General features: G+C 40.7%; 1 protein-coding gene across 7 annotated transcripts; it reads left to right on the top strand.

The window, feature by feature from the left end:
* LOC105017795 (cyclin-Y) lies at positions 1 to 27,243 on the top strand. Of its 7 annotated transcripts, XM_020045614.3 has the most exons (13): positions 10 to 105; positions 458 to 576; positions 18,802 to 18,876; positions 19,559 to 19,579; positions 19,997 to 20,031; positions 20,160 to 20,183; positions 22,112 to 22,206; positions 22,310 to 22,345; positions 22,444 to 22,501; positions 22,598 to 22,717; positions 23,686 to 23,852; positions 24,035 to 24,197; positions 24,510 to 27,243. In XM_020045614.3, the coding sequence occupies exons 3-13, from the start codon at positions 18,810 to 18,812 to the stop codon at positions 24,624 to 24,626; spliced, it is 903 nt and encodes a 300-aa protein (XP_019901173.1). In that variant the 5' UTR covers positions 10 to 105; positions 458 to 576; positions 18,802 to 18,809; the 3' UTR covers positions 24,627 to 27,243. The 7 variants fall into 7 exon arrangements, with proteins under 7 accessions (XP_019901170.1, XP_010881003.1, XP_019901171.1 ...); XM_020045611.3 differs by having other exon boundaries at positions 1 to 576; XM_020045615.2 differs by lacking the exons at positions 10 to 105; positions 458 to 576 and adding an exon at positions 4,069 to 4,090.
* Positions 27,244 to 27,674: the final 431 nt, after the last annotated feature.

Genomic DNA, 27,674 nt, shown 5'->3' with positions numbered 1-27,674 from the left:
GACAGCTACAGAAGCAACCATTCTACAGGATCATGTGTGTCGTAGTCTCCATTTACATTCCGGTTACACCGGATAAAAAAAACACAATGTCTCCGCATCAGGCATGTATGTGATCAGCAGTTATGTTCCATAGCGTGTTAATTCGTGGGCTTGGGAAACTGTGGAAGCTTAATTAATTTACTAGGCTGTCTACAAGAGTTTACAGAGTAAAATCAGGCATATTTCTCTGTTGGAAAGAGGCTGTCTTTTTAATTCATCTTGGACTTTTGCAAGGATTTATCAATTACAGTGTATGTTGGTAACCGCGGCGGTTCCACCCTCTGTGCTTTGATCTTTATCCACCCTTCTGTAGCGATTTGAAGCGACTCACATAATTATAGTTGGAAGAGGTAATAAAAGCAACACTGTAACGGATTGGAAAAATGGGGAGCACGAACTCTTGCTGTGTATCTTCCAGCCCGAAGCTCAGGAGAAATGCTCATTCGAGGCTGGAGTCGTACAACCCGGAGCCGGAGTTGAGTAGGGAGGATACCGGCTGCAATCTGCAGCACATCAGCGACCGAGAGAATGTCGACGGTAAAGTAGCCCATCTTAACCAGGCAATTTAATAACCCAATAAAATACTCATGTCATTTTTTCTGACTGTTATGTTTGTTGGTGTTATCATAAACGACTTAATTTCAACAATACTCTATGTTTTATTGCTTTGGACAATCCGCTGTAAATATACGGTTTCGCCAATATTACAGGCAACATTGTAATGATTATGACAAGATATGGCTCTTAGCTCTGCAGTTATCTGCAGGCCTGTATTGGATTTGAAATATGCATTTTGTTTTCCTTTGAAGGCTACAATGGAGCCCGTGTTTTTCCATGCCATGGAGAGGTCATTAATATGAATATTCCACCAATTTGCGTTTCTGGCCCCCATTCCTGGCAATGGATCGGTGTGATTGATTTACAATGTTTTTAATCGATCCTATTATAAGATTGTGTGTTGTCGTTGAGCTTCATGTTGCTTATACATTAGATATTGCATAGCTATTACTGTGCCTGCAGCATGGGCTTTAAGTCCCCTTGTCGGTCCTATAGCGCATGTTAAGATGGGCTGTGCCACAAATGTCCCTATATGCCCTAAAGAGTGATATATAATGAATAGGGTGCTGTTTTGGACTCAGACATGTTGTATAAATGCAGACAGCATTCTGTTTGTAAAGACAGACTCCTTTGTGCCTGTCTTTGTTATTTCTTGAAAGCATGAAATAGACCAACAGTGTTGTGATATAACTCTCAATCATCCTAATATGCATTACAATCAATGTGTTCATTCTGAAAGAACCTGCTAATGGAAGCAGGCGTTTTAATCTGGATCAATTCATGTACTAATGAAATTATCTGAAATCAAATAAACATTGAAAATATTCAGGTGTCCCGCGAAGGCAGGTGCAACTGAGCAGCATCATCTGGGTTTGTGGGACGCTGTATTAAAATCTGGTTGCCTTATCCCTTCCCACATGAGGGACTCCTTGTAGCGGCAAATGGGCAACTATGAGCTCAGTGGAAGTAGAAGGCTGAAGAATGTGTTCCCTTCTGCACTTACATATTCTTGTATAAACGTCCTGGTTGAACCAGAAGAATGGTTGGAACCGGAAGAGAGTCTGAGGTGTTTAGGAGGACACGTTTCTTGACATCGACAGTCCAGAGTCTGCTGGGAGTTGCTGCAATGAGGCAGAGCCTTACAAATTAAATATCAATACATTCTAGAGAAAAACTAGAGAAACTACAAAAATATTGAATAAAGTCAGCCACTATTGGGGTTGTCACAGGATGGGGTGTAGCACAAAAATTGGGTACCAGTATATAGGCGGTCTCTGAGGGCCCCTCCCATCTTTATTCAAGAGTTTTCTCTTTATTCAAACATTTTCGAGGGCCCCTCTACACGTTAGGGCCCTATATACTTAGTACCCATTTTCCTCCCGTTTTTGAGGCCACTGGTCACAGGTCTTATCAAGGCCTCAGTTTTATTTTGTTCCAGATTAGGAAGACAGGGGTGCTATCATATACATCCTAAACTAGTGAATACAGGTAATTACAGTGTCTCCTGGTAGCCAAAGTGTTAAGTATTTTGTTGCAGGAATATAGAGCAGCAATATTCCATTTGTGTTCTTGTTATTAATTCATGTCAGTGTGTCTCTGCTGTAGCTTTTATTGTAGCAAAAGATTTCTCAGTTCTAGAATGAACTCAACTGCACAGCCATGATCCAGCTTTGTAGGTTTAATGCGCCCAGCATGTTTTTCTTGGGTGGACTTGCATGTTCCCAGCACAAAAACCAGACTTCTTAAGTACGAAATAATATAATTACATTTTCTATTTTGGATTTTTCCTCTCAAATATATTTTTTTAATTAATTTACTGTTATAACTGAAATACAGTAATATTCAGTGCTTTTGACTTTAAAACATTAGAAAGGCTGGAGCCATTTGCATTTGGTGACATTTTGCAGGTAATTTCTTGGCTAAAAATCCAAAAGACATAGGGCTAGAATGCCCATTTTAAATGTTTATAACTGCTAGTCAGTTACTCCATGCTAGTGCTAAACTGTAAGCTTTAAAAACAGCTCATTGGTTGCATGTAACATTGTGTTGTGGCACTGTCTTTAATACCATTAGGTCAATTAACTAAACACAAATTACCAAAATCTAAAACAACAGATTTACAAATCATGTTTAAGTTTTTTGGTAAGCAAGTCAAGGTTTTGTGGTTCCTTGAAACTAGCTCTCGGTTGCTTCTGCAACACCTTCTACGTTAACGTAATGGTGTTAAACTCCTGTGTCAGTTGCTGCTTCAGAAACCCGACTGAAAGCATGTCTCCGCTGTGTCAGGGAACGGCACCCAGAGGACTTGGCCTGATGGGTGAGTAGGGCTGACAACAATTGAATTTACCTGTTGTCAGTTAACTGCTCTCTTCTCTCTTCCCTGTTTAAATACTCTCATGCCTGGTGCCTGAGTACTTGAAGCTCATTCTTCAGAGCTGCCATGGGGAGTTGCGGATGCAATGCTATAGGAAGATTCCTAAGATGCCTAAACTCCTGATTTAATAGTAGAGATAATCTTTCTCTAAGGATAGCAATAGTCTGTATTCATCTTCTCCAGCTCAATGTGTGAAAGTAGTCAGAACAGTAGTTTGCTTTTGTGGTCCTGATGATCTTTATATGTTTTTACAAGGTCCAGTAGATTTGAATCTCCTTTTCACACATTACCTGTTTTGTTCACTTTGTGAGATACGCCTTAGTTTTGAATAAGAAAACGATTCCTTGAATATATTTTGGAACTTCTCTACACACATCTTTATTTTAGCCACCTTGTTTTTCTTGATGATGGTCACCAACCTCTTACTGTTGATCTGGAGGCAGATTGTCACTAACACTCACTCTAGATTTATGCCCAGCCTGTCTAATATGTTATGCTAAATAAAACAAATTAAGAAAGCTGTTTATGTCGATAATGTAGAGTTAACTATCTAGGTAATCTTGCTTGTGGCTAGTTCTGTCAGTAACATCATTACCTTCCTTCAGATAGCTGGCTACGATATGCAAGGAGGCCTGCATGTCAAATTCAAGGACTATGCTTCAAATACGAGATGTAAAGATGTACTTTTGTATTATATCTTTGCACTAAACATACAAACATAACACCTAAAGAAACATATTATAACCCTGTAGTCTTTTCTGTATTTGTGTATGCTCTAACTATATGATTGTCACATATATACATATTCTTTTCTGTATTTGTGTATGCTCTAAATATATGATTGTCACATATATACATATTCTTTTCTGTATTTGTGTATGCTCTAAATATATGATTGTCACATATATACGTATTCTTTTCTGAGAAACATTCTTCTCAGCCTACATAATCAGTGCATGGCTGGCTTTTGTTTTGAGTGTTGACACCTACCAGTATGAAAATGTTCATTCAATTTAAAAAACTCCTTCCCCTGTCATCCTTCCTCTGCTGAGTTGTGACGGACAGACGGCCTTTCTGCCACAGGCTCCTTTGTGGTGTTGCCATGGAACAAATTGAAATGTATGTTTTTGCATCTCCTTATTTTTTCCATCAGATTATCATAATTAATTTGATAATCTGTCAAGTTTCACTTTTTTGAAGCAAATCTTTGGATGATTTGCATATTTTATTTACATAATGCATTTATAGCTATCTACTGAAATTCTAAAGAGAGAAATAATAGCCTATTTGAGCATGGCTGTGTGCATTTCCCCAAAAATGTCTGGAGTCCAACACAGTTTCAGTGGAATTATCAAATGATACGACTAAGACTAATGTCAGCCCTCCACAACTGAGGTGCATCTCTCAACAGATAACAGTGTCTGTAAAGTTACATTTAAAGGGAGGGAGCATATAACATAAATATAAAGAGAGAGAGAGACACATAGACAGAGAAAGAGCACTGGTGACAGCTTTTATAGTTTTCTGTATGGATAGTGTATCTGATTTTGAGTGTGTTATGTGTAGTGATGTTGGAAAAAATCAATATTTCTGGTTTGATGTCATTGGAGAAAATTGCTATATAAAGTATACACATTTTGAGTGGCTCTGCAGCAAACATGCTAAGCAATATCTATTGTATCAGCATCGGAATATTGGCATAACATTGCATCCTGAGGCTCCTGGCAAATCTCACCCTTAAGCTAATGGCAGCCGTAGGGCAGGTCAGATATAATGCACTTCATTTAGGGGATAGTGTGCTATTTCAGCCTGGTAGTGAGGTCACAGACAGTATGAAGTTTGAGATGAACAACACAGTATGTGTGTGTGTTGATCCGGAGACTGTCTTTAGCTGTCCTAACAGAGTGGCAGCTGAGGTCTTTAACGCCAGATGCCCAGAAGTACAGATCCCTACTGAAAGAGAAAAACTATTGCCTTCATTTGGCCAGGGAGTCTTATGGGACATTATAAAGAGGGTTATTCTAAGCATGGGTAGCTAATCCCAGTACCCTCCTCATAAACTAAGTCCTGGCTGGTGTTTATTAGCACAAAGTGGCTCTAGTCACATAAACAAGCGACTGATTCTGAAGCAGTACCACATTATAAATGATTTATGGTAGATTGATTAAGCCGTTACACTTGAGTTTGACCCACTTCTGAACTTGTGTCCCTGCCAGACTTAAAATGACTCTCCATCTTGTGTTCTTAAGCTAGGATTACATAGGCCCTACATACATCTCCATGTTTGCCTGGAACGAGTAGACATCTTGGCTGGTACTCAGCTTAGACTTCAGGCAGGCATTCAAAGCAGGCAGCTTTTGATGAAGTTCTGAGCAATGCTCAATTTGGGATGATCTGGCGCTTGGGTGGATCCGTCTCTCCTAAACGACACCCTATTCCTTTTTTAGTGCACTACTTTTAACCAGAGCCCTTTAGGTCATGGACATACAAAGTGGATTAAATAGGGAAAAGGAGGCCGTTTAGGACACTGAGATGTTCTATGGAAAACAGCCAAGCTGCCTCAGTGGGACAGGGGCTTAATAACCATCACTGCTTGCCAGCTCAGAAAGTCTTCATTACCTGACTCAAGATAAAAGAATACCACAGAGTATCTCTCATATGTCGTAGGATTAAACGGCGACTAAATTAAATGTCTCTCTTAAGTCTAAATGTGAATAGTTTCTTTGAGAAATAAAGAATGATTTTGTTGAGAGCGAGCTCGGAAAGAAAGAGGGTGTCAGTGGAAGAGGAAGACAAAGCAGTCTTATGCTCTTTCTTCCCTTCTCTCTTGCTCTCTATCTCACACAAGCGCTTACTGTTGTTCCTGGATCCTGCCTTAAATTGATTGTTCATTCTGCAGATGAGGGCGCCAGGCAGGCATCAGCTGATGCTCTATTTAAGTTTATGGATTCAGCAAGTCCTTTCTCTGTGATGTTTGTGTTCTGGCATCATGTTGTAAAATCCAAAATGGCCTCTTGGGGCTGTGTGGGTAAGGGTATCCACAAGGCACCCTATTTACTGTCCTGCTCTGGGGCGTGATACAGGGTGTACGAGTTAAAACTGGACACTGATAGCCTCTGGTGCTGTCTGCTTCTTCTAGTGTATCCATTTCACTTGTTTTCCTTTCATATATTTTCTGCCACTTTGAACTCCTCTCTTTCTTCTCCTCTTCTACCGCTCGCTCCCTTCCCTCATTCTCGCCTCCTCTTTTTATTGTCTGTCTGCGAAACCTGGCCTCCTGAAATTATGCAAATGTAGAGACACTGCTAGCCCCCCCCCCCCCCCCCCACACACACACCCAAAGAGCAAAGAGGACTTCACTGAGCATGTTTATCCCTTACAGAGCGGCTTCACCTCTAAAGATCTCCTCCTCCTTCCTTAGAGAATATTGCCCCCCCCCCCGATCTTCCCAGCCCCCGTCCTTCCAACGTTCCTTTCACACCACACAATGCACCCCCCCCGCCCCCCCCTTCATCAGCTGCTCCTCAGCTGCTCAAAGCATCCTGGCATAATAAACAGAATACTAAGCAGCATGTAGAGAATGGATCCTCTGGTTGGGTAGACTGTCCCCATCATCCTTTCATTGTCACTGGTCCACACCAGGAGCCAGTGTAAAAATAAACGAGTGGACATGGATCCTGCATGAACACACCGTCATGTGGCCTCCTGTGGTTTTTTTGGTGGGGGGGACGAATGTTAGTCGAAAGCTTAAAGCAAAAACTATTTTTGAAGAGAGGAAAAACACTTCTCCAAAATGCTTTAGGAACATTGGCTGTTGGCCCCGAAAACAAATATCCCAGTTTTTAGATCAGTTCTGTAATCACAAACCAGTGATCTATATGTACTTTACCCAATGGGCCTAACCAAGTATTCTGTTTACCTGAAATTCATGAGACCTGAATTCAGGCATTGGTAATTCGATTCACTTCGGTTTTTGGAAGAGCTTGTAGGGGGTAATTGAAATAATTAGAAAAACATTTTATCTGTTAAGCAAGCTTCTTATTACTTTAAGAATCCCTTTGAAAGCATCTCTCTGAATAACATGCTTAGAGGAAATCATAAACTGGAAATCATCTTTTTTACTTCCTGTGTTTTTTTGTATTGAAGTGCTGTTGTACAGATTATGATATGCAAATTTGGTGTGATGTACCTATTTGATGAAAGTTAGTGTAATATGTAGGGAATAGTTGTATTCAGGACACAGATCAAGGTAAATCTCATTCAATGCAGGAACATCTGGTCTAGGAGTGGGCTAACCTTAAACTAGGCTTGGTCCAACTCTGAAGAATGGTTCTAACTCTGAACTAGGCCTAGTCTAACTTTGAACTAAGTCTTATCTAAGTCTGAACGAAGCATTGTCTAAGTCTAAACTAGGTCTGGTCTAACCCTGAACTAGGCCTGGTTTAGCTATGAACACATGGTCTAACCCTGACCTAGGCCTGGTTTAGCTATGAACACATGGTCTAACCCTGACCTAGGCCTGGTTTAGCTATGAACACATGGTCTAACCCTGACCTAGGCCTGGTTTAGCTATGAACACATGGTCTAACCCTGACCTAGGCCTGGTTTAGCTATGAACACATGGTCTAACCCAGACCTAGGCCTGGTTTAGCTATGAACACATGGTCTATCCCTGACCTAGGCCTGGTTTAGCTATGAACACATGGTCTAACCCTGACCTAGGCCTGGTTTAGCTATGAACACATGGTCTAACCCTGACCTAGGCCTGGTTTAGCTATGAACACATGGTCTAACCCTGACCTAGGCCTGGTTTAGCTATGAACACATGGTCTAACCCAGACCTAGGCCTGGTTTAGCTATGAACACATGGTCTAACCCAGACCTAGGCCTGGTTTAGCTATGAACACATGGTCTATCCCTGACCTAGGCCTGGTTTAGCTATGAACACATGGTCTAACCCTGACCTAGGCCTGGTTTAGCTATGAACACATGGTCTAACCCTGACCTAGGCCTGGTTTAGCTATGAACACATGGTCTAACCCTGACCTAGGCCTGGTTTAGCTATGAACACATGGTCTAACCCTGACCTAGGCCTGGTTTAGCTATGAACACATGGTCTAACCCTGACCTAGGCCTGGTTTAGCTATGAACACATGGTCTAACCCTGACCTAGGCCTGGTTAAACTCTGAATGCTTAGTCCAACCCTTCACATAGTGGGACGAGAGGCCGTAGCATAGATTGTTTAATCATCTAGGGGAAGTGGTCTTTTGCTCATCAACATAATAAAGACACTTTGATGTGTTCTGTCATATTCAGAGAGTACCCGATGTCTTCTGCTCAATGATTCCTACATACATCCAAACAGAAACTGACCATTTGGCTGCTTCGATGCTGGAAAAAAGGATGCTAAGTGCATAACAGTGACATGGATGAGAGTGCCTGTTAGATGACAATGCAGATGTAGCCAGGCAAAAACAAAGTGTTTGATGTTTATTCGCAGCTAGAATGCACGGCTAGCTAGTCAGTCATCACCAACACACACAGTGCTTCTCCCTGATACCCTTTAATATTTTATGAATCCCGTTCCCAGGCTCTGATGTAGTGGGTTCCCCTCGCAGATGGCGGTCTGACAGATGGTTCTGTGGCCTCAGTCTGGCCCCGTCAACTGAACCTCTCTTACCCCTCGTTGATTCGTTGAGCTCGTGGTGTTGCTGCAGCATGTCTTCTTGAGATGTGTTTTCCAAATGTCACCCTATTCCTATTAAGTGTCAACTACTTTTGACCGGAACAAGAAGAGGCTCTGCGGCTAAAATAGTGCACTATAAGGAACTGGGTGCCATTCAGGATACAGACTCGGAAACTGCTGTGTTGCTGGGGCATCATTTGATTAATTTTCAGTGTGTCTAACATTGCACCCAGTGTAGTGCACTACAGTTGGCCAGAAGCCATGGTCATTTAGTTACAAGTGGTACACTACAGAGGGTTTATGGTGACATTTGGGACAGAAGGCCAAGGATCTCCCAGACAGAGAGCAGCAGCTCATGGGCTTGTTTTAAGTGGACCCACCAACATCCACCATACTCTAAGTAATGCAAGCACACAACCTGTTTCATCACAGTCCGTTTGTAGCCCACTAATGATGTGTATTCCTACTGAAACAGTATCAGGGGATCGGCTGGAAGAACCTTTAGGGACTGTTTAAGTTGAGCCCCTAAAGTTATTCAAGTAATTCCTTTAAATCTTCCCTTGAAAAGCCTTTCATGAAGAACCTTTTTGAGGTTCGTTTTTCAGAGGTATGTTATTCAATTGGTTCTTTAAGTACCAATGTTTTAACTGAATATTTAGCAGAGAGTACTACAGTATTTGCTGGTTAGAGCAGATAGTTAAAACATGTATGCAGTACAGAAGCAAAGCCTTAATTCCCCCTTTTTTCAACTTGATATCAGATGGCTTCTCAAGATAAAATAAATTGATTGGTAAGAGAAACTGTAATCCATGGTTTAGTCCTCCTTAAACAGCAAAAATCAAAGGAGGTGATCAGTGCACGAGAACATGTTTATTTTAATACCCAAATCACCTTTAACAAACATTGAACCATATATGGAGCTTTAGATATACATTTTTATTATGTATCTTTGGACATTTTAGACTGTACTGACAGAGAAAACTATATAGCAGTTGGCTGGAAACAAACACATGCTGTAATAACTCATTTTCCAAGGAAGATTGTAGGGCTGACTTAAAAAGCATTTCTTAGGAAGTGTTTGAAATGTTGAAATTGGTAGAAGTCTTAGATTAATAAAATGTATTAGAGTTTTAAAAGTTTTTGAAGTGTTACAAGTCTTGTAAATATTGAAGTTGCGGAAGTCTCAAAATTTCGAAAGATTTAAAGTTAGAAGTAGTGTTAAAAGTCTTGTCTATGCAGTCTTTAATGTATTTGAAGTATTAGTTTGGTATGTAGTAGAAGCATTAAAATGTATTGTTGGAACCACTGTAGTAGTATTAGTAGGTGCAGTAGTAATGGTAGAATTTGTAGTAGTAGCAGCTGTAGTATTTCTTATAGTAATATTAGAGTATTCAGGGTTTAGAAGTATTACAAGTGTTACTAAGTACTAAAAGTATTTATTGTCATACTATTATTAGTAATATTGGAAGAAGCAGTAATATTATGCGCAGTAGTGGTAGTACTGTTAATCATAGTAGAAGCAGTATTATTAGAGTATTAACAATTTTATTTTACCCAATTTTTATCTTACAAGTATTTAAAAAAGTAATGTACACCAGTGAAAGAGTGGTGCCAATAATAATGACACATTTCTTTAGTAAAATAATAATTATTGATGATATTTTTCTTTTATGAATTTTCACTCAATTAAATGTTATAGATGCTTATGATTTGTTGAGTGTTAGATCATGCTGATAAACAACAATTACCTTTTTTTAAAGTCTGTTTTTGTTCTTATATATCTAAGGAGCCAATAAGTTAGGAGGGCACTGAATTTTTGTTGTTTCAAATTTGAAAAGCTGAGAAAGAGTGGCTGTTTAAGATCTTCACACAGTTTCACTATGTAGTGTGTCAGTAGTGAACTGGCTTAAAGACACATTGATGTCTCCGTCACAAATTGGTTGGAGCCCTAGTTATCCAAATCTTCCAGAATTTTTTGAAACAATGACCAATGAAAGGAATGAAAGGAAGAAAATATCCTTTTTGTCAAACCAGGAAATAAGTGTGTTATTTCCCATAACGCGTGTTAGGCAGGTACAGAGGTGTATCTGGTGGGTGTCCTTTCGTCTCAGGTCACTGTGAGATAGCACGCAACGATTACTATTCAGTGCCAGTTAAGTTTGTTAGAAGGTTTCTTGATTATTCTTTGTGACAATGTCATTTTAACTCCTGCAATGATGCATTGCAACCATGGAATGGCTGCTTTTCATTTTCTACAAACCACAATGGATAATTGTGTTCCAGTGCACTCCTTCACAATTCAAAGACAGGTGCTGTAAGGGCCCTGGGGTTAGACCCAAATGCAGATGTAGATTTGGTGAAGCAATGTTTAATTGAGGATAGACAGGAGCAGGTCGGGGGCAAGCAAAGGTCTGGCACATGGGTTGGGAGTAATAAGGCATAGTCATGCCAAAGGCAGAATCTTGGTCGGGGGCAGTCAAAGGTCGGTACCAGGTGTATCGGCGAACCAGGCAGGCAGATGGGAGGCTGGATCGTAGTGAGGGCAGGCAGGACATCAGCACACGGCAAACGGTGCAAACTTAAAAACATACAGGCAAGGAGACGAGAGAACGCTTCGCACGGAAACACAAGATGAACTGGCACAGAACAAATAGAGGGTACTGACTAAATACACAGAGGGTAATCAAGAGAACTGGGAATATCTGGGAGTGAGGTAACGAGAACAAACAGGTGACAGGGCCTGACAGGTACATACTGGATGCATGCACACTGTGGATGTGTACCTGCTCCTTTTTGGAGTTGAACCTGGGTGCTAACTAGCAAACAATGCCTAGTCAGTGTACATGTGATTTCTGAATGCATGGTGCATCATAGGGTGAACTACAGATCCCAGGCACCTTCATTCAGGCCCACCTCCTATTCGCACGTCTATCCTAGATATTTGACAGGATGTGAAGATGTTACTGAAACCAGTTCGACCGGATGGTTTCACAATTATCATTAGCTAATTTGTCAACACCCTCAAGGCTGATTTCCCATGAAAACGACTTCCTAGGCCAGAGCATAGCATGGCCTCAGATTTTTAGGTACTTTCAGGTTTTCTACTTTTGCCTGGGTTGTATGTTTTTTATGTCTTTACGCAACATTTCTACAGTTAATGTATTTTAGCAAGGAACTTATATATATAAACAGTGCATTTGGAAAGTATTCAGAACAATTCACTTTTTTCACGTTTTGTTATGTTACAGCCTTATTCTAAAATATATTCTCATCAGTCTAGACACAATACCATGTAATATCAATGTAAAAACAGGTTTATAGTTTGTAAATTTTTCAACAACAAAAAATATCAAATTTACACAATTATTCAGACCCATTGCTATGACATTCAAAATTAAGCTCAGGTGCATCCAGTTTCCATTGAACGTCCTTGAGATTTTTCTACATTTTGATTGGAGTCCACCTCTCCTAAATTAAATTTGACCTGAATTAGAAAGGCACACACCTGTCTATATAAATCTAAATATACAGTATTTTTCAACGTGATTCAATAAAAAAAAAAGGAACAGGCAATCAGGGCCCATGTAACGAATCAACTTAATGCACATTGGCAGTCTTTTCCAGGAAACCCATCACATCTGGTTCATTAAACACACTCAAATGCAGGTCCCCTCAGTTTCAGACAGGCTTCTAGGAATTCATGCCATGAATGTCATGTTCTGTGCTTTTTTACACTGTACCTGGCACCAGAGCAATCTATTCCTGTCTTCAGCATATGGCTGCTTCCCAGGTGTCAACACTGTTTCCTCTGTGGTGCACTACTTTTCACCAGAGCCTTATGATGGGATTCCAAAGAACTCTGGTTTAAGGTAGTGCACTACACAGGGAATAGTACGTCATTTGGGATGCCGCCTCTGAAAATAGAAAGATGTGAACACTCAACAGATATTAAATACAGTTAATGCACAGTGAGGTGATTTGGCGTGGGTGCGATTCACTGACTGCCTCATCCATCATTGGGACTTTCCAGATTCGGGGCCGTGTTGGCTGACTTGCCAGACAATTGTTTAACAGCTGGTCATTCGGAAATGGATCTGACGTGACACATTGAGCCTTGGAAGGATATGGGTAGGGAAGGAGACAGGATGTGGGGGTTTCTTATACATCAGGGTTATTGCACACAACTATGCCCCCCCCCCCCCCCACAGACAGACACACACATTATTGAACAAGGAGCATAACTGAACTGTAATATGTATCCCAAAGTGCACCATATTCCCTGTACCTAGTGGGTTACTGGGGCTCTGGTCAAAATTAGAGAACTATGTATTGAATATGGTGCCATTCGGTGTCGTTGACTAGTTTATAAGGCAACTTGGCTGTATTTTCAGAGTGCCATAGGGTTTGAGTGGCAGCTGAAGATTATCAGCCTTGTTTTCCACATACGCAATGTATTTAACAGATCTGTGACAGTCTTTAGGACAGGCATTGCAAATCGGCTGGAATGTGGCCTCTGGGTGTATGATTGAGTATGTGTTTTGTCTTCTTCTCTTTCTGTATCTGTGGCCTATTCCACAAAGTGCCTTCCAAAATAAAAACTCTCACTTCGAAATGAAAATGTTCCTCAAAGCCCATATTTTGGATTTGTGCAGACTGTCTCCTACCAGTGCATGAGAAAAGTACATGCGCTATATTCTGGCCACTATTGAGTAGGTGGCCACGTCTCAAAGAAATAGCTCAAAGGGTTTTTCCACTTCCACTGCGTACCCCAACCAGGGTTAGCTATGAAGAGGAGAGGTTAAAGGGTTTTTCCACTTCCACTGCGTACCCCAACCAGGGTTAGCTATGAAGAGGAGAGGTTAAAGGGTTTTTCCACTTCCACTGCGTACCCCAACCAGGTTTAGCTATGAAGAGGAGAGGTTAAAGGGTTTTTCCACCCCGAGTAACAACTCATGAAACTCATGTCAATTCACTGAAAGCCTATGTTCCACCTGTGTGTAAAATAAATAGTTTCCCCGTAATTGTACTTTTTAGTGGTATGTCTGTGAAATCATGTAATCGTTTCATAACGAATCATTGCAATACAGTTCTAGTGTATACAGAGATAGTACACAGTAAGGAATTCAGTTCATCTTTATACTGTTCTTCCTTTAACTAGCGTGATGCTTATCAATGTCCACGACTCCCTAACTCACTGGATCCTTTACACTTTGCCTTGACAACTTGATTTTAAACAAAATGTTTCTTTTTGTAATTTAACCTTTATTTTACCAGGTTGAGCCTCATTGTGTTTAAAAGTGTATAATCCAAGAGGGACCTGGCCAAAAATAGTCACACAAAAACTGTACAAAATAAAAACCCTGATTACCACAGTTCCTAATTATATGTAAATTGTCAGAGGTACGGTGCAAGTTAAAGGTCAAAACATTTACAACCCCATTATCCATCATAAATGTCAAATCATCCAATGTTTCTGTACAAAAAAAAATCTATTTGTTCAGAACGTCCATTAAGCACTGTAAAAAATACAGTTTTTGGATACAGGCGCAGGGGAGAACAGGTGACTTTTAATAAAAATAACTAAGACACAACAAAACTAAAACAAGACAAGAACAACGTCAACAAGAGGAACTGAATCCAAAACAAAGACCGACAACATACAAAAGGGAAGGAGGAACTTAAATAGGGACAGTGATCAGGAACACAGTTAAGGGTAACAACAATCAATCAAATTTCAATCAAATGTATTTATAAAGCCCTTTTTACATCAGCAGTTGTCGCCCAGCCTTAAACCCCAAGGAGCAAACAACAGTAGTGTTGAATTTCAGCTGTCCGTGCTCCTAATGAGGGAGAAAACATTACAGCCGTGAATGAATATGTAAAACAGGAGATGACTAAAATGGCGTTGTGAGGGAAGGCAGTTGTAGTGCCGTGCTTTTTTCTAAAATCAGATTGAGACATTGATAAAATTCATTTACACAAAAAATCTCCTTCAGATCCGATAAGGTTTCCAATATTTTTACTAACAACTACAGCTTTGAAATTGGCTTATAATTATTTAGATTAGATGGTTCACCCCCTTTTAACAGAGATGTGACAATGGCTGATTTCCAAATGTTAGGAATTAACATTATACTCTAGACTAAGAGTGAAAAGGAGTAAGGGGTGGGTAAGGAGTTGTGCTACGTCTGCTACAAATTCCAATAGAACCGGACTCAGGTTTTTCAGACCTGCTGCTTTTTTATGGTCAATGCCTTTTTAAGGTACTGTAAGGCAGAAATATTGGTCAATTAGGGGAAAAATATTGGTCAATTCTTACTTTTACATCAATTTCATACAATGTAAATTAGAAAAACTGTTTAAATAAGATGATTATCAAAGACCATTTTTGAATACATAGTTATACAAGGTGGCAATTCATAATTAAATCTCATTTCAAATTTGTTCTCTGAGTAGTGGCCCCCTTGGTTCCTTTCATGTATAAGCATATACACCTCCTCAGATAACCAGCACATTTATTTGTAACATTTTATAAATAAAAAAATGCAATTTAAACAGGAATGGAGGTATTTCTGCTCCAATTACAGTCCGAAATATCATGTAAAAAACCCTGTTATCAGAAGGGCTATAAAATGAGTTTTTGAAGAAATCAGGGCTTGACCTTAATGACTTCAGTATTCCATACCTCGGCAATGCACAGTAGAATAAAAAAACTCTCCCATATGAATTTGTCCAGCTCCATCTATCAGTGGCTCAAGGACTTCCTGACCAACATGACACAACGCGATGAAACGCATCGAAATAACATCTTAGTGCAGCACGTTAAGATGTGAATTCAAATGCTACTGAAACAGCATGTTTTACATGCTCTGTAGATTTTGTCTACTCGTTCTAATATTTCGGAATGCAACAGAACTTACTGGAATCACGGTGTGCTATTACAGTCTGTGTAGGTGTGCGTTGTGTGTGTCAGCCTGTGTGTACTTCACCACGCGCTTGGCGTTCTTTGCCGTTAAAGGAGCAGGCAGGCCACAGACGGTCTCTCAGCTGCACTGGATCCTACAGCTTGACGTCCCGCTGTCTGACACCGGCATCTTCCTTGGAGCAGAAGAACAGGGACGCTGTCTGGTTGGGACCTGCGACGCCGATTCTTTCTCCGTCTGTTGTCGGTGCTGGTGTGTCATGTCTTGGACAACTCTGTGATGGGTGTGGCTGTCTCCTCCCTGGTATGATTGGCTGAGGCTCCTGTCTCCGTGTGGAGTCGTGGCGTCCCTACACGGATTAAAAAGGCGAGCGCTAGCGTACGTCCTGTCCACCTGCGGACCTGAATGGCGCCCGTTCGTTTACGCTTTCATGAGTCACAAATGAAACTCGTGTGCCCGGACAAAAGGGTCCCAAATGGACCTCTTGTTAACTGCGTAATTTTCTCGGCTGCACAGTTTCACACATAACATTGGATATGCGTAACTAATTATATACATCTGATTTTGCAATGTGACACTAAATTAAATATTCAGTTGTCGATTATCATTCTTAAATGACAGGGGGGATTTGTAAATTACAATTTCATGCTTGTTTTATCAAGTATCAGCTGGCCATTCAACTGAAGACTCTGTCCCGAAGTTGATGCGTTTATTAAACCCCTAGCCACGGCCATTGAGGGCACTCTGAGTCAGGGTTTAGGGCAGTGGTCTCCATTGCAAAGCCCAGGGGGCCACTGTCGGCCCCAATGGCCTGCTTTGCGATCCATGACGAGTCCCCCAATTACATTGAGGCATGCATTCTTTTGTGTTGTGGCGGCCCTCACCCTGAGGTCCTATCAACCAAAGTGGCCCCCAACTAAAAATGTACATAGCACACTGGTGTAGGGGATAAGACTCGGTTTGGGGTTCACTGCATGTGCACTGTATAGGGCCCCATTCGGAACACTTGTAGGGGAACATAAAATCCAAGCGATCTCATCATGATATTCATCAATTACTCATAGAATCATCATGGAGTGCCCAATGCTAGTTGATTTACTGCATTATATACTTAAAACGATTTAAAAAGCAATATAAAACCGAGAGCCTCTTTCTTACTTCGTCAATGGTGTAGACAGGGCTGCAATGTAAGAGCATTTAGGTTTCCTTGTGAGTTCAGTGTGGAATGCCTGACCCCCTTTCACTAATTGTGTTCAAGTGACCACACCTCCTGGCTGTAATTCATAAATCTGTTAAAACGTCCCTTAGTGTGACAGGGTATTGCATAATGAATAGGGCGTTAATTAAAACTCAACCAGCTTCTCTGTTTCCTATGTGCTTCACTGGGGAAAAAAGCCTAGTTTGCAATAGTAAAACCAAACGCAGTTCATACATTAGTGTTCATTAGTGTTGGGTTCCAGGCAGGAGTATTGTCATGTTTTGCTGCTGCTTTCCATCAACAATTCACTGCATGAAATACCTCTGTAACAAGATATGACACAGGTCACACAGCACATTCCGACACAGCACATGTCAATGTGTATCCAAATGTGTCAAGGTCTGAAATGGTCTGACACAGATCCGTATCTTCATAGGGATTCCTTTCAAGGATCCTTATCGATACATGGTCTGTTTTGGACTGTTTTGGATACACATTGAGATACGGTGATACTCTTGATATTTTCCAGACCTCTTCATCATTAGATCCCAGGTGTTCCTCCACCCATACCAGTCCTTTGCCAAATTTGAAATGTTATTAGAGAAATCTATGAATAAACCACAAGGCAGAGAACGTTATTCCTCTTTAAGAAAAATCGTAGCAACTCCTTTGGAGCTTTTCATTAAGATGAATGAGTGACTGTCCAGTTCTGTGATCTATAGCTATGTAATCTACCAACTGAAACTGGCCCTGACTACTGGGGGAAGTGATGCAGTAGGGATGTGCATACCAAATAGTACCCTGTTTCCTTTAAAATTGTGAAATATGAAGGGAATAAAGGGCAGTTTGGGACAACGAAAGGCTTAGAGAACCTCCTACATTCCTGAGTTTTTTTAAATTCTGAATTCACCAAAAAAGGCTCTCTAGGTTGTCTGGTTACGTTGTTTAGTTAACCTTTTACTCATAATGGTCTACTCTGTGTCAGTACAAGGCAATTTCCAAGGATTTCTTCAGTCTTGTGTATTGAATAGACCTAGCTTTCTGGGTTCAGTTTATTCTATTCTATTGTTTTATATTTTCCAGAGTTTTCTGTATAAAATACCCATTCCCTGGTTCACCAGATGTGTTATTAAGGTGCTGTTTCCTCGTATATTTACTTAGTAAGGGCTCTTGGCTGAAGTCTTAGGTCATTATATTATGTATTTTATAGCACATTACACCCATTTTCTGCATTCTTCTTGTATTTGTGACACAGTCTGAGTTAATGCTATTATCTATACGTTTTTCTCAATCAAGGTAATATAGCATAGGATACTTTGTGGACTAAGTGCATGTGAGACGTATACAGGCTTGGGCATTCTGTTTCTGCATCTCTAGTTTACATTTCTAGGTTGTGGGTGGATAACAACTGGAGTGGATGCCATGGAAGAGAAAACAACTGTTAGAATAACAACACTATGAACATTTTGTTTGCTACCGTGTGTAGATCTTGTACATATTGATCCACTTACTGTAGTTGAGTAACTTTGCTGACACCCATTTTCCTCCAGTCCCACTTAGCTTCTTAATAACAACTAGCGGGTAATCCAGCAAAACACTAGTTACTGTTCTCTGCTTCCCTCCCTGAACATTATTCTCCTCCTCCAGAAAATATGGTGGAGGTGAAACCAGGCCAGTCCACTACAGCTCTGTTTCTGACACGTTTATGTTTTGTCTGTCTGTGGCCATACACTTATAAAACAGCAAGGGAGGAGGTATAAATGTAACCTCTGAAATGTGTCACCTCCTCCACATATCTCAAAGGTCAGCCTTTTGCATGTGTTTGTCTACAATAGAATGTTTTCAGACACAACAAAAGGATGTTATTCGCCTCTCCTGCATGACATTTCGATTGTAACTTGAGGAAGTCGACCCCTTTGATCTGACAGGTTCATGTTTTGGCTTCATGTCAAATGGCGCCCTATTTCTTACATAATGCATTCAAAATTCTCTGGTAACTGACAGCAGGATTGTTTTCCACAGAGCTGAATATGGAATACAACCCCTCGGACCACCCTCGAGCCAGCACCATCTTCCTCAGCAAATCTCAGACAGACGGTGAGTGTCTCTCAAACATTCCATCAGTCAAATGTTTAAGGATCTCTGACATTACTCCAGGAGTACATTCCACAACAACATACCTGTAGCCCTTTAGGTAAGAGCGGGTATTTGGGACAAGGAATCATGAATGTATTTGCTGTATTGTAGGCTACTTTTGGATCCTGGTGAAAAGTAGAACACAATGTAGAGAACAGGGTACCATTAGGGAAACAAGTTCTTCTGCCTGTGTGACCTGACCAAAAAACATCCCGATTTATCAGGGAGAACTAATGGGAGCAGAAGATATCCACGGTATTGGGTTAGAAGCAGGATAAGGGAGGATTATCAGATCTTATAAGCTTCCACTAAACACAGAAAGTTCAGTTTTGTGGTAATTCATGCTTTGCCTAGGGGTGTTTCACTCGACGTACTGTGTGCAGCCTCAGGGGATTCTCAGCCTGACACATTATGACTTTGTTATAAATATAATACAGTATTTTTATCTAGATATGAGAACCTCACAAGACAGGCATGTGCGTCATTCTTTTGAGTCATGCATGACTGTGTTCCAATGTAACAAGACAGGGTTAGCATAAAATTTAGTGGCACCATTGTACAGGATAACAGCTGGATTTTCAGGCAGTGATAGTTGTATGTTACATATGGTAAATGAAGTGAATGGCTTTTGGTTCTCTTTCAGTGGAGTTGCCTAGCAAGAATGGTGAGTATAAACCCACACCGCGCTTCTGCTTCCCCCTAGCTGCGAAGTGGAGTCCATCTGTAACATTGTGTGACTTTTAAATAGAAAAATGGTACGGACACTGATGCCAATAGGAGACCGAATGAAAACATGTCTTGCGCTGGAGCCTGTTTCTGTGACTAACCTGCTCATATTGTGGTATTAACCGCTTTGTCTTCTTTATGCAAACCTTGGAAAAGCGTCCATCTCAACATGCAATGCACTGCAAATGATTAATGCAGGGTCCATAGACGCTTTGCTGTTTCTTTGCAGAATGTCTTGTCAATCACGCTGGCACCATCACCTGATCTACCATACAGCTACTTCAGTTTGTAAATACTGATCACCTAGGAAACAAGCCTTTTTTCACCCTTTTCACTCCATTTCTTTGTGTTTTAGTGCGTGAAAAAAGAAAGAGTGTCTTCGTTAATCATGTAAGTATTAAAAGCATACATATATTGAAAATAGATTCCGGCTACTATATTCTTTCCTAAATTTGACCTTTGTAACTGATTCATTATGTATGATTTGCCCATGGTAATTCATTGCATTGTTTTACAAGTTAACACACATTGACGAGTCTAAGGTAATGTACAACACGGTCTATGTGTGTCCTTCATGGATCCATTTATTTGCGACTCATGTTAAATTCATGTGGTCAGTGTTGTCTTGCATCCATCATTAAAATGTGTAAAAAGTCAAGGATTTTCTGCGTTCTTGATAATCAGTATCTTTAAACGATTGGCGCATGTTTATGTTTCATGTCTTCATTTGTCACTTACAGGAGCTGGGCATAAAATTTGAAAATCATCAAAAAGTTGATTTATTTCAGTAATTCCATTCAAAAAGTGAAACTTGTATAATGTATACATTCATTCATACATTGCACACAGACTGATATATTTCAAGTGTTTATTTCTTTTAATTTTGATGATTAATATTGACAACTAATGAAAAACCCAATTTCTGTATCTCAGAAAATTTGAATATTGTGAAAAGGTTCAATATTGAAGACACCTGGTGCCACACTCTAATCAGCTAATTAACCCAAAAAACCTGCAAAGGCCTTTAAATGGTCTCTCAGTCTAGTTCTGTAGGCAACACAATCATGGGGAAGACTGCTGACTTGACAGCTGTCCAAAAGACGACCATTGACACCTTGCACAAGGAGGGCAAGACACAAAAGGTCATAGCTAAAGAGGCTGGCTGTTCACAGAGCTGTGTCCAAGCACATTAATAGAGAGGCGAAGGGAAGGAAAAGATGTTGTAGAAAAAAGTGTACAAGCAATAGGGATTACCGCACCCTGGAGAGGATTGTGAAACAAAACCCATTCAAAAATGTGGGGGAGATTCACAAAGAGTGGACTGCAGCTGGAGTCAGTGCTTCAAGAACCACCACACTCAGACGTATGCAAGACATGGGTTTCAGCTGTCGCATTCCTTGTGTCAAGCCACTCTTGAACAAGACACAGCGTCAGAACCGTCTCGCCTGGGCTAAAGACAAAAAGGACTGGACTGCTGCTGAGTTATGTTCTCTGATGAAAGTTAATGTTGCATTTCCTTTGGAAATCAAGGTCCCAGAGTCTGGAGGAAGAGAGGAGAGGCACAGAATCCACATTGCTTGAAGTCCAGTGTAAAGTTTCCACAGTCAGTGATGGTTTGGGGTGCCATGTCATCTGCTGGTGTTGGTCCACTGTGTTTTCTGAGGTCCAAGGTCAATGCAGCCATCTACCAGGAAGTTTTAGAGCACTTCATGCTTCCTGCTGCTGACCAACTTTATGGAGATGCAAATTTCATTTTCCAACAGGACTTGGCACCTGCATACAGTGCCAAAGCTACCAGTACCTGGTTTAAGGACCATGGTATCCCTGTTCTTAATTGGCCAGCAAACTCGCCTGACCTTAACCCTATTGAAAATCTATGGGGTATTGTGAAGAGGAAGATGCGATACACCAGACCCAACAATGCAGAAGAGCTGAAGGCCACTATCAGAGCAACCTGGGCTCTCATAATACCTGAGCAGTGCCACAGACTGATCGACTCCATGCCACGCCGCATTGCTGCAGTAATTCAGGCAAAAGGAGCCCCAATTAAGTATTGAGTGATGTACATGCTCATACTTTTCATGTTCATACTTTTCATTTGGCCTACATTTCTAAAAATATTTTTTTTGTATTGGTCTTAAGTAATATTCTAATTTGAGATACTGAATTTGGGATTTTCATATGTTGTCAGTTATAATCATCACAATTAAAATAAATAAACATTTGAAATATATCAGTCTGTGTGTAATGAATGAATATAATATACAAGTTTCACTTTTTGAATGGAATTACTGAAAATAAATCTACTTTTTGATGATTTTCTAATTTTATGACCAGCACCTGTATGTCCATCGCATGATACATCTCAGGAAATGGCCTTCAGCAAAAACCTTATTTCCTGTATCAGTAATATATTTTTGCATTTCTAGCCCGATTGAGTTGTGTTTTTGCAATTCCCTGTTTGTTGTAGCACGGATCGACAAGAAGGAAACATAGCTCCTGTTCCACCATCTTCCTGGATGACAATACTGTCAGTCAGCCGAACCTAAAATTCACCATCAAATGGTGAGTCAATGTCCCTGATCCGTGAGTTAGCCTAATGGGTAAGACAAAAATTATTAATAATGAAGAACAATTATACAGCTACCATTCTTTCTTTTGTTTACAGTGTATCCCTTGCAATATATTACCATATAAAGAACAGGTAAGAAGATCCCTTTGAGACAGCAGGGAGGTTTGGTTAACTTGTGTGACCCAGTAAGACCTTTGACCTGCTGACCTTTCCTGAATTGCCTATTTCAGGGACACAGATGGAGGAATGCGGCAGGACATTTTTGATGAAAAACTCCACCCTCTTTCGGTAATGGCTGAAGAATGTCAAAATATGTGCAGATTTATGCAATAGTTCTTTACAGTGACCTTGTTCATGAAGCCTTCATATTCTTTGTTCCCTCAGAAATCTGAAGTGCCGTCTGACTATGACAGACATGACCCGGAGCAGAAACAGATCTACCGCTTCGTACGGACACTGTTCAGCGCAGCCCAGCTCACTGCAGAATGTGCCATAGTTACACTGGTAAAGGGGATGGATGTCCCAATAACTTGCTTCCCAAGTGGCCCCATACATAGTGCAGTCTTTTGATCAGGTATCTTACCAATGGGATACTCAATATTTCATTGTCAGTGTCGTGAACTAGACCTGTATCTTTGGTCTGGAAGATGTTACGTTGGAAACCTCCTCAGGTCAGGCAACGATACCCCAAGTTATCTTTCCTCCTTGAGCGACACTCTTAAATGTTTGATCGACTGGTGTCCAGTTCGTTACCATCTCAATCTGATTACCCATGCTCAGACTCAGAGCGTTCCTGCCTTATCCCTTGTGTGAGTCAGTCAGCCAGCTGCCTCCTAACCAGCGTGTCTCAGAGGACTGCTGCCAGAGACTGAGGGCGCTGTGCTCTCTGACGGGAGCAAAGAACTAGGCCAACCGCCAGGGGCCAAAGCCAGTTAGCCACTGAGTCGATTACTATGCATTCACAAGAGGCCCGGGTCTAACTGTCAACCGCCTCCGGAACAAACTGTACATCCTCAGCCCAGAGCTGAGACGGCCTAACGCGAGCATCATCCTCAGCCCAGAGCTGAGACGGGCTAACGCGAGCATCATCCTCAGCCCGGAGCTGAGACAAGCTAATGCGAAGCATCACAGAAACCCAATTCTTCACATGCCAAGCAGCATTCCGATGCGCCGGCTTCGTGACCTTATCTTCGATTCACACATCGTCTTGACCTTATCTTCGATTCACACACTTCCTCAACTTGTCTCGGGAGATCATCCTTAGAGCGCCCTGGGGGTTGGTGGGGCTAGCGTGGGGGCAGATGGGGTGTATCAGAAAAGCATAAGACACAGGTCGGATTTTAAACATTAGCATGAAGATGAACATGCTATTTAGGTCATATGGTGCCCTTCAGGGTGTAGGCGATATCACAACGGTATTCAATGATGGATACCTCAGTTACAGAATATTCATTTACCCCACTGTGTCCCAGGTGTACCTCGAGAGGCTCCTGACGTATGCGGAGATAGACATTGGCCCAGGGAACTGGAAGCGTATCGTCCTGGGAGCCATCCTGCTGGCCTCCAAGGTGTGGGACGACCAGGCAGTGTGGAACGTAGACTACTGCCAGATCCTCAAGGACATCACCGTGGAGGACATGTGAGTTCGTACATACATAGAATACACTTGTCTGCCATCTCATTTTAACTGACCTCTTTTGCTGCTGGCATATTTGGAATGTCCAGTTTCACAGCTCACATTTGAAAGTATGTTACAACGTTTTGCTGGCTTTGGGCTTGTCGAAAATAAATAACTAAATTCTTTATTTTTTCTCTCAACAGGAACGAACTGGAGCGTCAATTTCTGGAGCTATTGCAATTCAACATCAACGTTCCATCGAGTGTTTATGCCAAGTATTACTTTGACCTGCGCTCGCTGTCAGAGACAAACAGTCTGAGCATCCCTTTGGAACCTCTGAGCCGAGATAAAGCCCAAAGACTAGAGGTGAGCCTGTACAACATGAAGCTGCTCATCCGTAATAAAATTGATGTAAAAAGACCTTTTAACATTGGCAGCGTTCAGGAAGTAATGTGTACAGTATCCTAGCCAAGATTCGAAGGAGAAATAGAGGACAGGCCGGGATACTGCAAAGCACTTGCACCGACAACTGCTGATAATAAAGTGCCTTTATTACTCCATTGGTTAGGTTAATTAATGGCAGCCGAGCCTTTGAAAAATCTTGGCTTAACAAGTAGAATGTCTTTTAGTCTATGCCGGAGATACAATAACAAATAAATTTTTTTGTTGTTCCACCAGGCCATCTCAAGGTTGTGTGACGACAAGTACAAGGACGCCCGGCGAGCGGCCAAGAAGCGCTCGGCAAGCGTGGACAATTTGGTCGGGTTGAGATGGGTCCCTGCCATTCTCTCCTAACCTCCAGCACCAGGTCTGTGGACCCAGATGCCGGGGCCAGCAAGGGGACATCTAGTCACCATCCCAAATGGTGCCCCATTCACTATGTAGTGCCCTTGTCAGGAGGGGAGCCTGGTCAATGGTCAAAAGTAGTGCACTGTAAAAGGAATAGGGGATAATTTGTGGGACAAACCTTTTTTCTACCTGGATAGACAGACAAATGGACCATGTCTCTGTCGCAGCCATAAAGATGCCTTCACAGTGCCTCCGCTCCTGTAACACAGAAGGACAAGCTCTCTAAGAGACGAGTAGTTCTTTGACAGTTACATGTGAGAGAAATTAGAGCTTCTTTGTAGCTATACACCAATAAGGTAGACAGTAAAAAATAAATACATATATTAAAATTTAACAGCAAAGCGACCTGCTGTTACATTACAGCGTCAATGTGAGTTTTATACATTTTACTGTTTCAGCAGACTGCACTGGAAGATGTTGTGGCAAAGCAAAAGCCAAGTGGGACATATTCGGCACTGAGCGGAAAACAACTAACTGAAACGTGGAGGCACTATATGCACTTGGTTTTAAAAAAAACAGCCCGTTTTATTTTCCAAGTGTTCTGCTGTGTCATGCACGAGTTAATAGGACCATGGTTCTGCACTGTTCAAGCTGGTGTGACAGGACATACAGCAGATTCACTTTGAAGATGTTTTTTTGGTTTTGGTCAACAAGTTGTTTTATTTTGTATTTATTCAGACATTTTTACAGCTACACTGCTAAATCCAACCAAGTAAACCCAGGTAAACCAATAACACCAAGCATAACAGTATGACCAGGTATACCAGTAAGACCAGATATAACAGTAAGACCAGGTATACCAGTAAGACCAGATATATCAGTAAGACTAAGTAGAACTGTAAGACCAGGTCTTCCAGTAACACCAGGTATACCAGTAAGACCAGGTATTGCAGTAAGACCAGATATAACTGTAAGACCAAGTAGAACAGTAAGACTAAGTATACCAGTAAGACCAGGCATAACACTATGACCAGGTATAACGCTATGACCAGGCATAACACTATGACCAGGTATAACACTATGACCAGGCATAACACTATGACCAGGTATAACACAATGACCAGGCATAACACAATGACCAGGCATAACACTATGAACAGGTATAACAGCATTCAAGCTACAGCAGGTCTTTCTACTCCATGTCTATGTTTACATTCCATACTCATTTTCTGTGCCACTCAAATGGTACTGTATTCCTAATCTCAGACACCCAGAATTAAAGTATTATATAATTGCATTAGATGCTCGATTGAGTCCTGAAGGTGATACAGTTATGCAATTGGCAAAGGCTCCCTATTTAAAAATTTGACCAAATGCAAGCACTTGCAAAGTCATATTGAGTCAAAATAACCAATGAGATGGGAAAAATGCATACTGGAACAAGTTTGTTGTAAGTGGTCTCATCGCACAGTCTATGTGTATCCGTTCAATAGAGATTACCATATTCCCTGTATACTGCAATACTTAAGAACAAAAGTAGTGCAGTATGTAGGGAATAGGGTGCCATTTGGGACGCAGTGTGTTCGTTTTCTAAAAGTTTTCTACATTCTGTTTATTTTCAATTAACTAGGACCTTTGTAACTGCCTCAACAGTTTCCACTAGGATACCTTTCCAGTTGATACAAAAGAAAATAAGTTGAAAAATGTTAAACTTATCTCGAACATGATTTGTGTTTTTTTGTCTAAAGACACAAAGTTTTAAGATAATGTTTATTTTATTTTTAAGAACAAATACCTGAACCCTGAGCCAAGTTTAATATAAAGTAGATTTTGTCTTTAAATTATGTTTTGTTTTAAATGTTAAAATCTTAAAAGGTTCATGATCAGCTTTTATTGTTTGTGTTTTTATAATTTATCAAAAAGACCATTGTCACGGGTATTCGTGACAACCATATTGAAACACTACAATTATAGGAATTGTTTTGCAAATCAACTTTGTACCTTGTATGAAACAAGTATTAAATTAATGATGAAATCATTAACTTAATTGTGAAATATTTATATGGTCGTGTTGATCTATGTTTGTAATAAAATAAAATGACTTATTTTTCTATTTGTTTTTGACTAAAACATTTCAACAGTTTAAAATGTGAAAATAATAATAAACACTGAGAGGATAGTGGAAGAAAGTTATTATGTTTGAAATAAGGAGCCAGTGACAACGGTCAACGATGCTATGAGCTTTTCTCACATTTGTAGTCATGTTACTGAACAAACCAATCAATGTATATCCGGGATAACTAAACTATCGCAGCACAATCAAACTGTGTAATGCTGTAACTATTAATGCAGCAATGTAAACAGTGTCCATACTTAACAAGTGTTAAGTGTTAAACAGCTATTTTGAAAATGTGAATGCTCTTTTATGAGGAGAACTTTCAAATGCATTTTTTTCGCTGGTTTTGATAATCACTAAATCACCCTGTTACCATTGTATACCTTTAGCTAAAGTGAAAATATTAGCATGATAGCTGTGGGCTAGAGGAGGGACATATGTTTTACTGTCAAATGTCCAATATGTTGCAGCTCTTGTCTTGACCATTAAAATAGCCCCATGGACAAATAGTCTCGTGTTACTCTACCCCCACCTTCAAAATAGCGCCCTATGTGGTAGTGCACTACTTTTGACCATGGACCATTTGACCAAGGTCTCTAGTAAAAAGTAGTGCACTATTTAAAGAGTATGGCCCCATTTTGGGTACACACAAAGACTAGTCATTTTCTCTGCCAATCCCCAAATGAACGATTCAGGATCACCTCCATTTGGACACAAAGCTAAAATTAGCATTATTGTCAGATTCTACCTTCAATTTGCATAACATTCAGGAAGCTTGTTTGGTAGGCCCAGCCAGTTGTCCTGGCTCAATGCATTTTGTAAAAATATTCTAGCAATGCTTTGATGGTAACATGATTTGGGATGTGATAAGAATAGCTCCCAGAGAAGACTCTGGTGTCTTGTCAGTCAGGGAGCTGTTCTGTTTATAACACAGAGCA

Source organism: Esox lucius, chromosome 3 (assembly GCF_011004845.1).
Source record: "Esox lucius isolate fEsoLuc1 chromosome 3, fEsoLuc1.pri, whole genome shotgun sequence".
Lineage (NCBI taxonomy): Eukaryota > Metazoa > Chordata > Actinopteri > Esociformes > Esocidae > Esox > Esox lucius.
This window is presented reverse-complemented; position numbering and strand designations above follow the sequence as displayed.

Bases quoted from the DNA above. Each gene is read 5' to 3' on its own strand.
- LOC105017795 (XM_020045611.3), top strand. From the start codon at position 423: ATGGGGAGCACGAACTCTTGCTGTGTATCTTCCAGCCCGAAGCTCAGG. The intron at 577-18,801 runs GTAAAGTAGCCC...TGTTTTCCACAG, and splicing joins CGACCGAGAGAATGTCGACG to AGCTGAATATGGAATACAAC. The intron at 24,198-24,509 runs GTGAGCCTGTAC...TTGTTCCACCAG, and splicing joins ATAAAGCCCAAAGACTAGAG to GCCATCTCAAGGTTGTGTGA.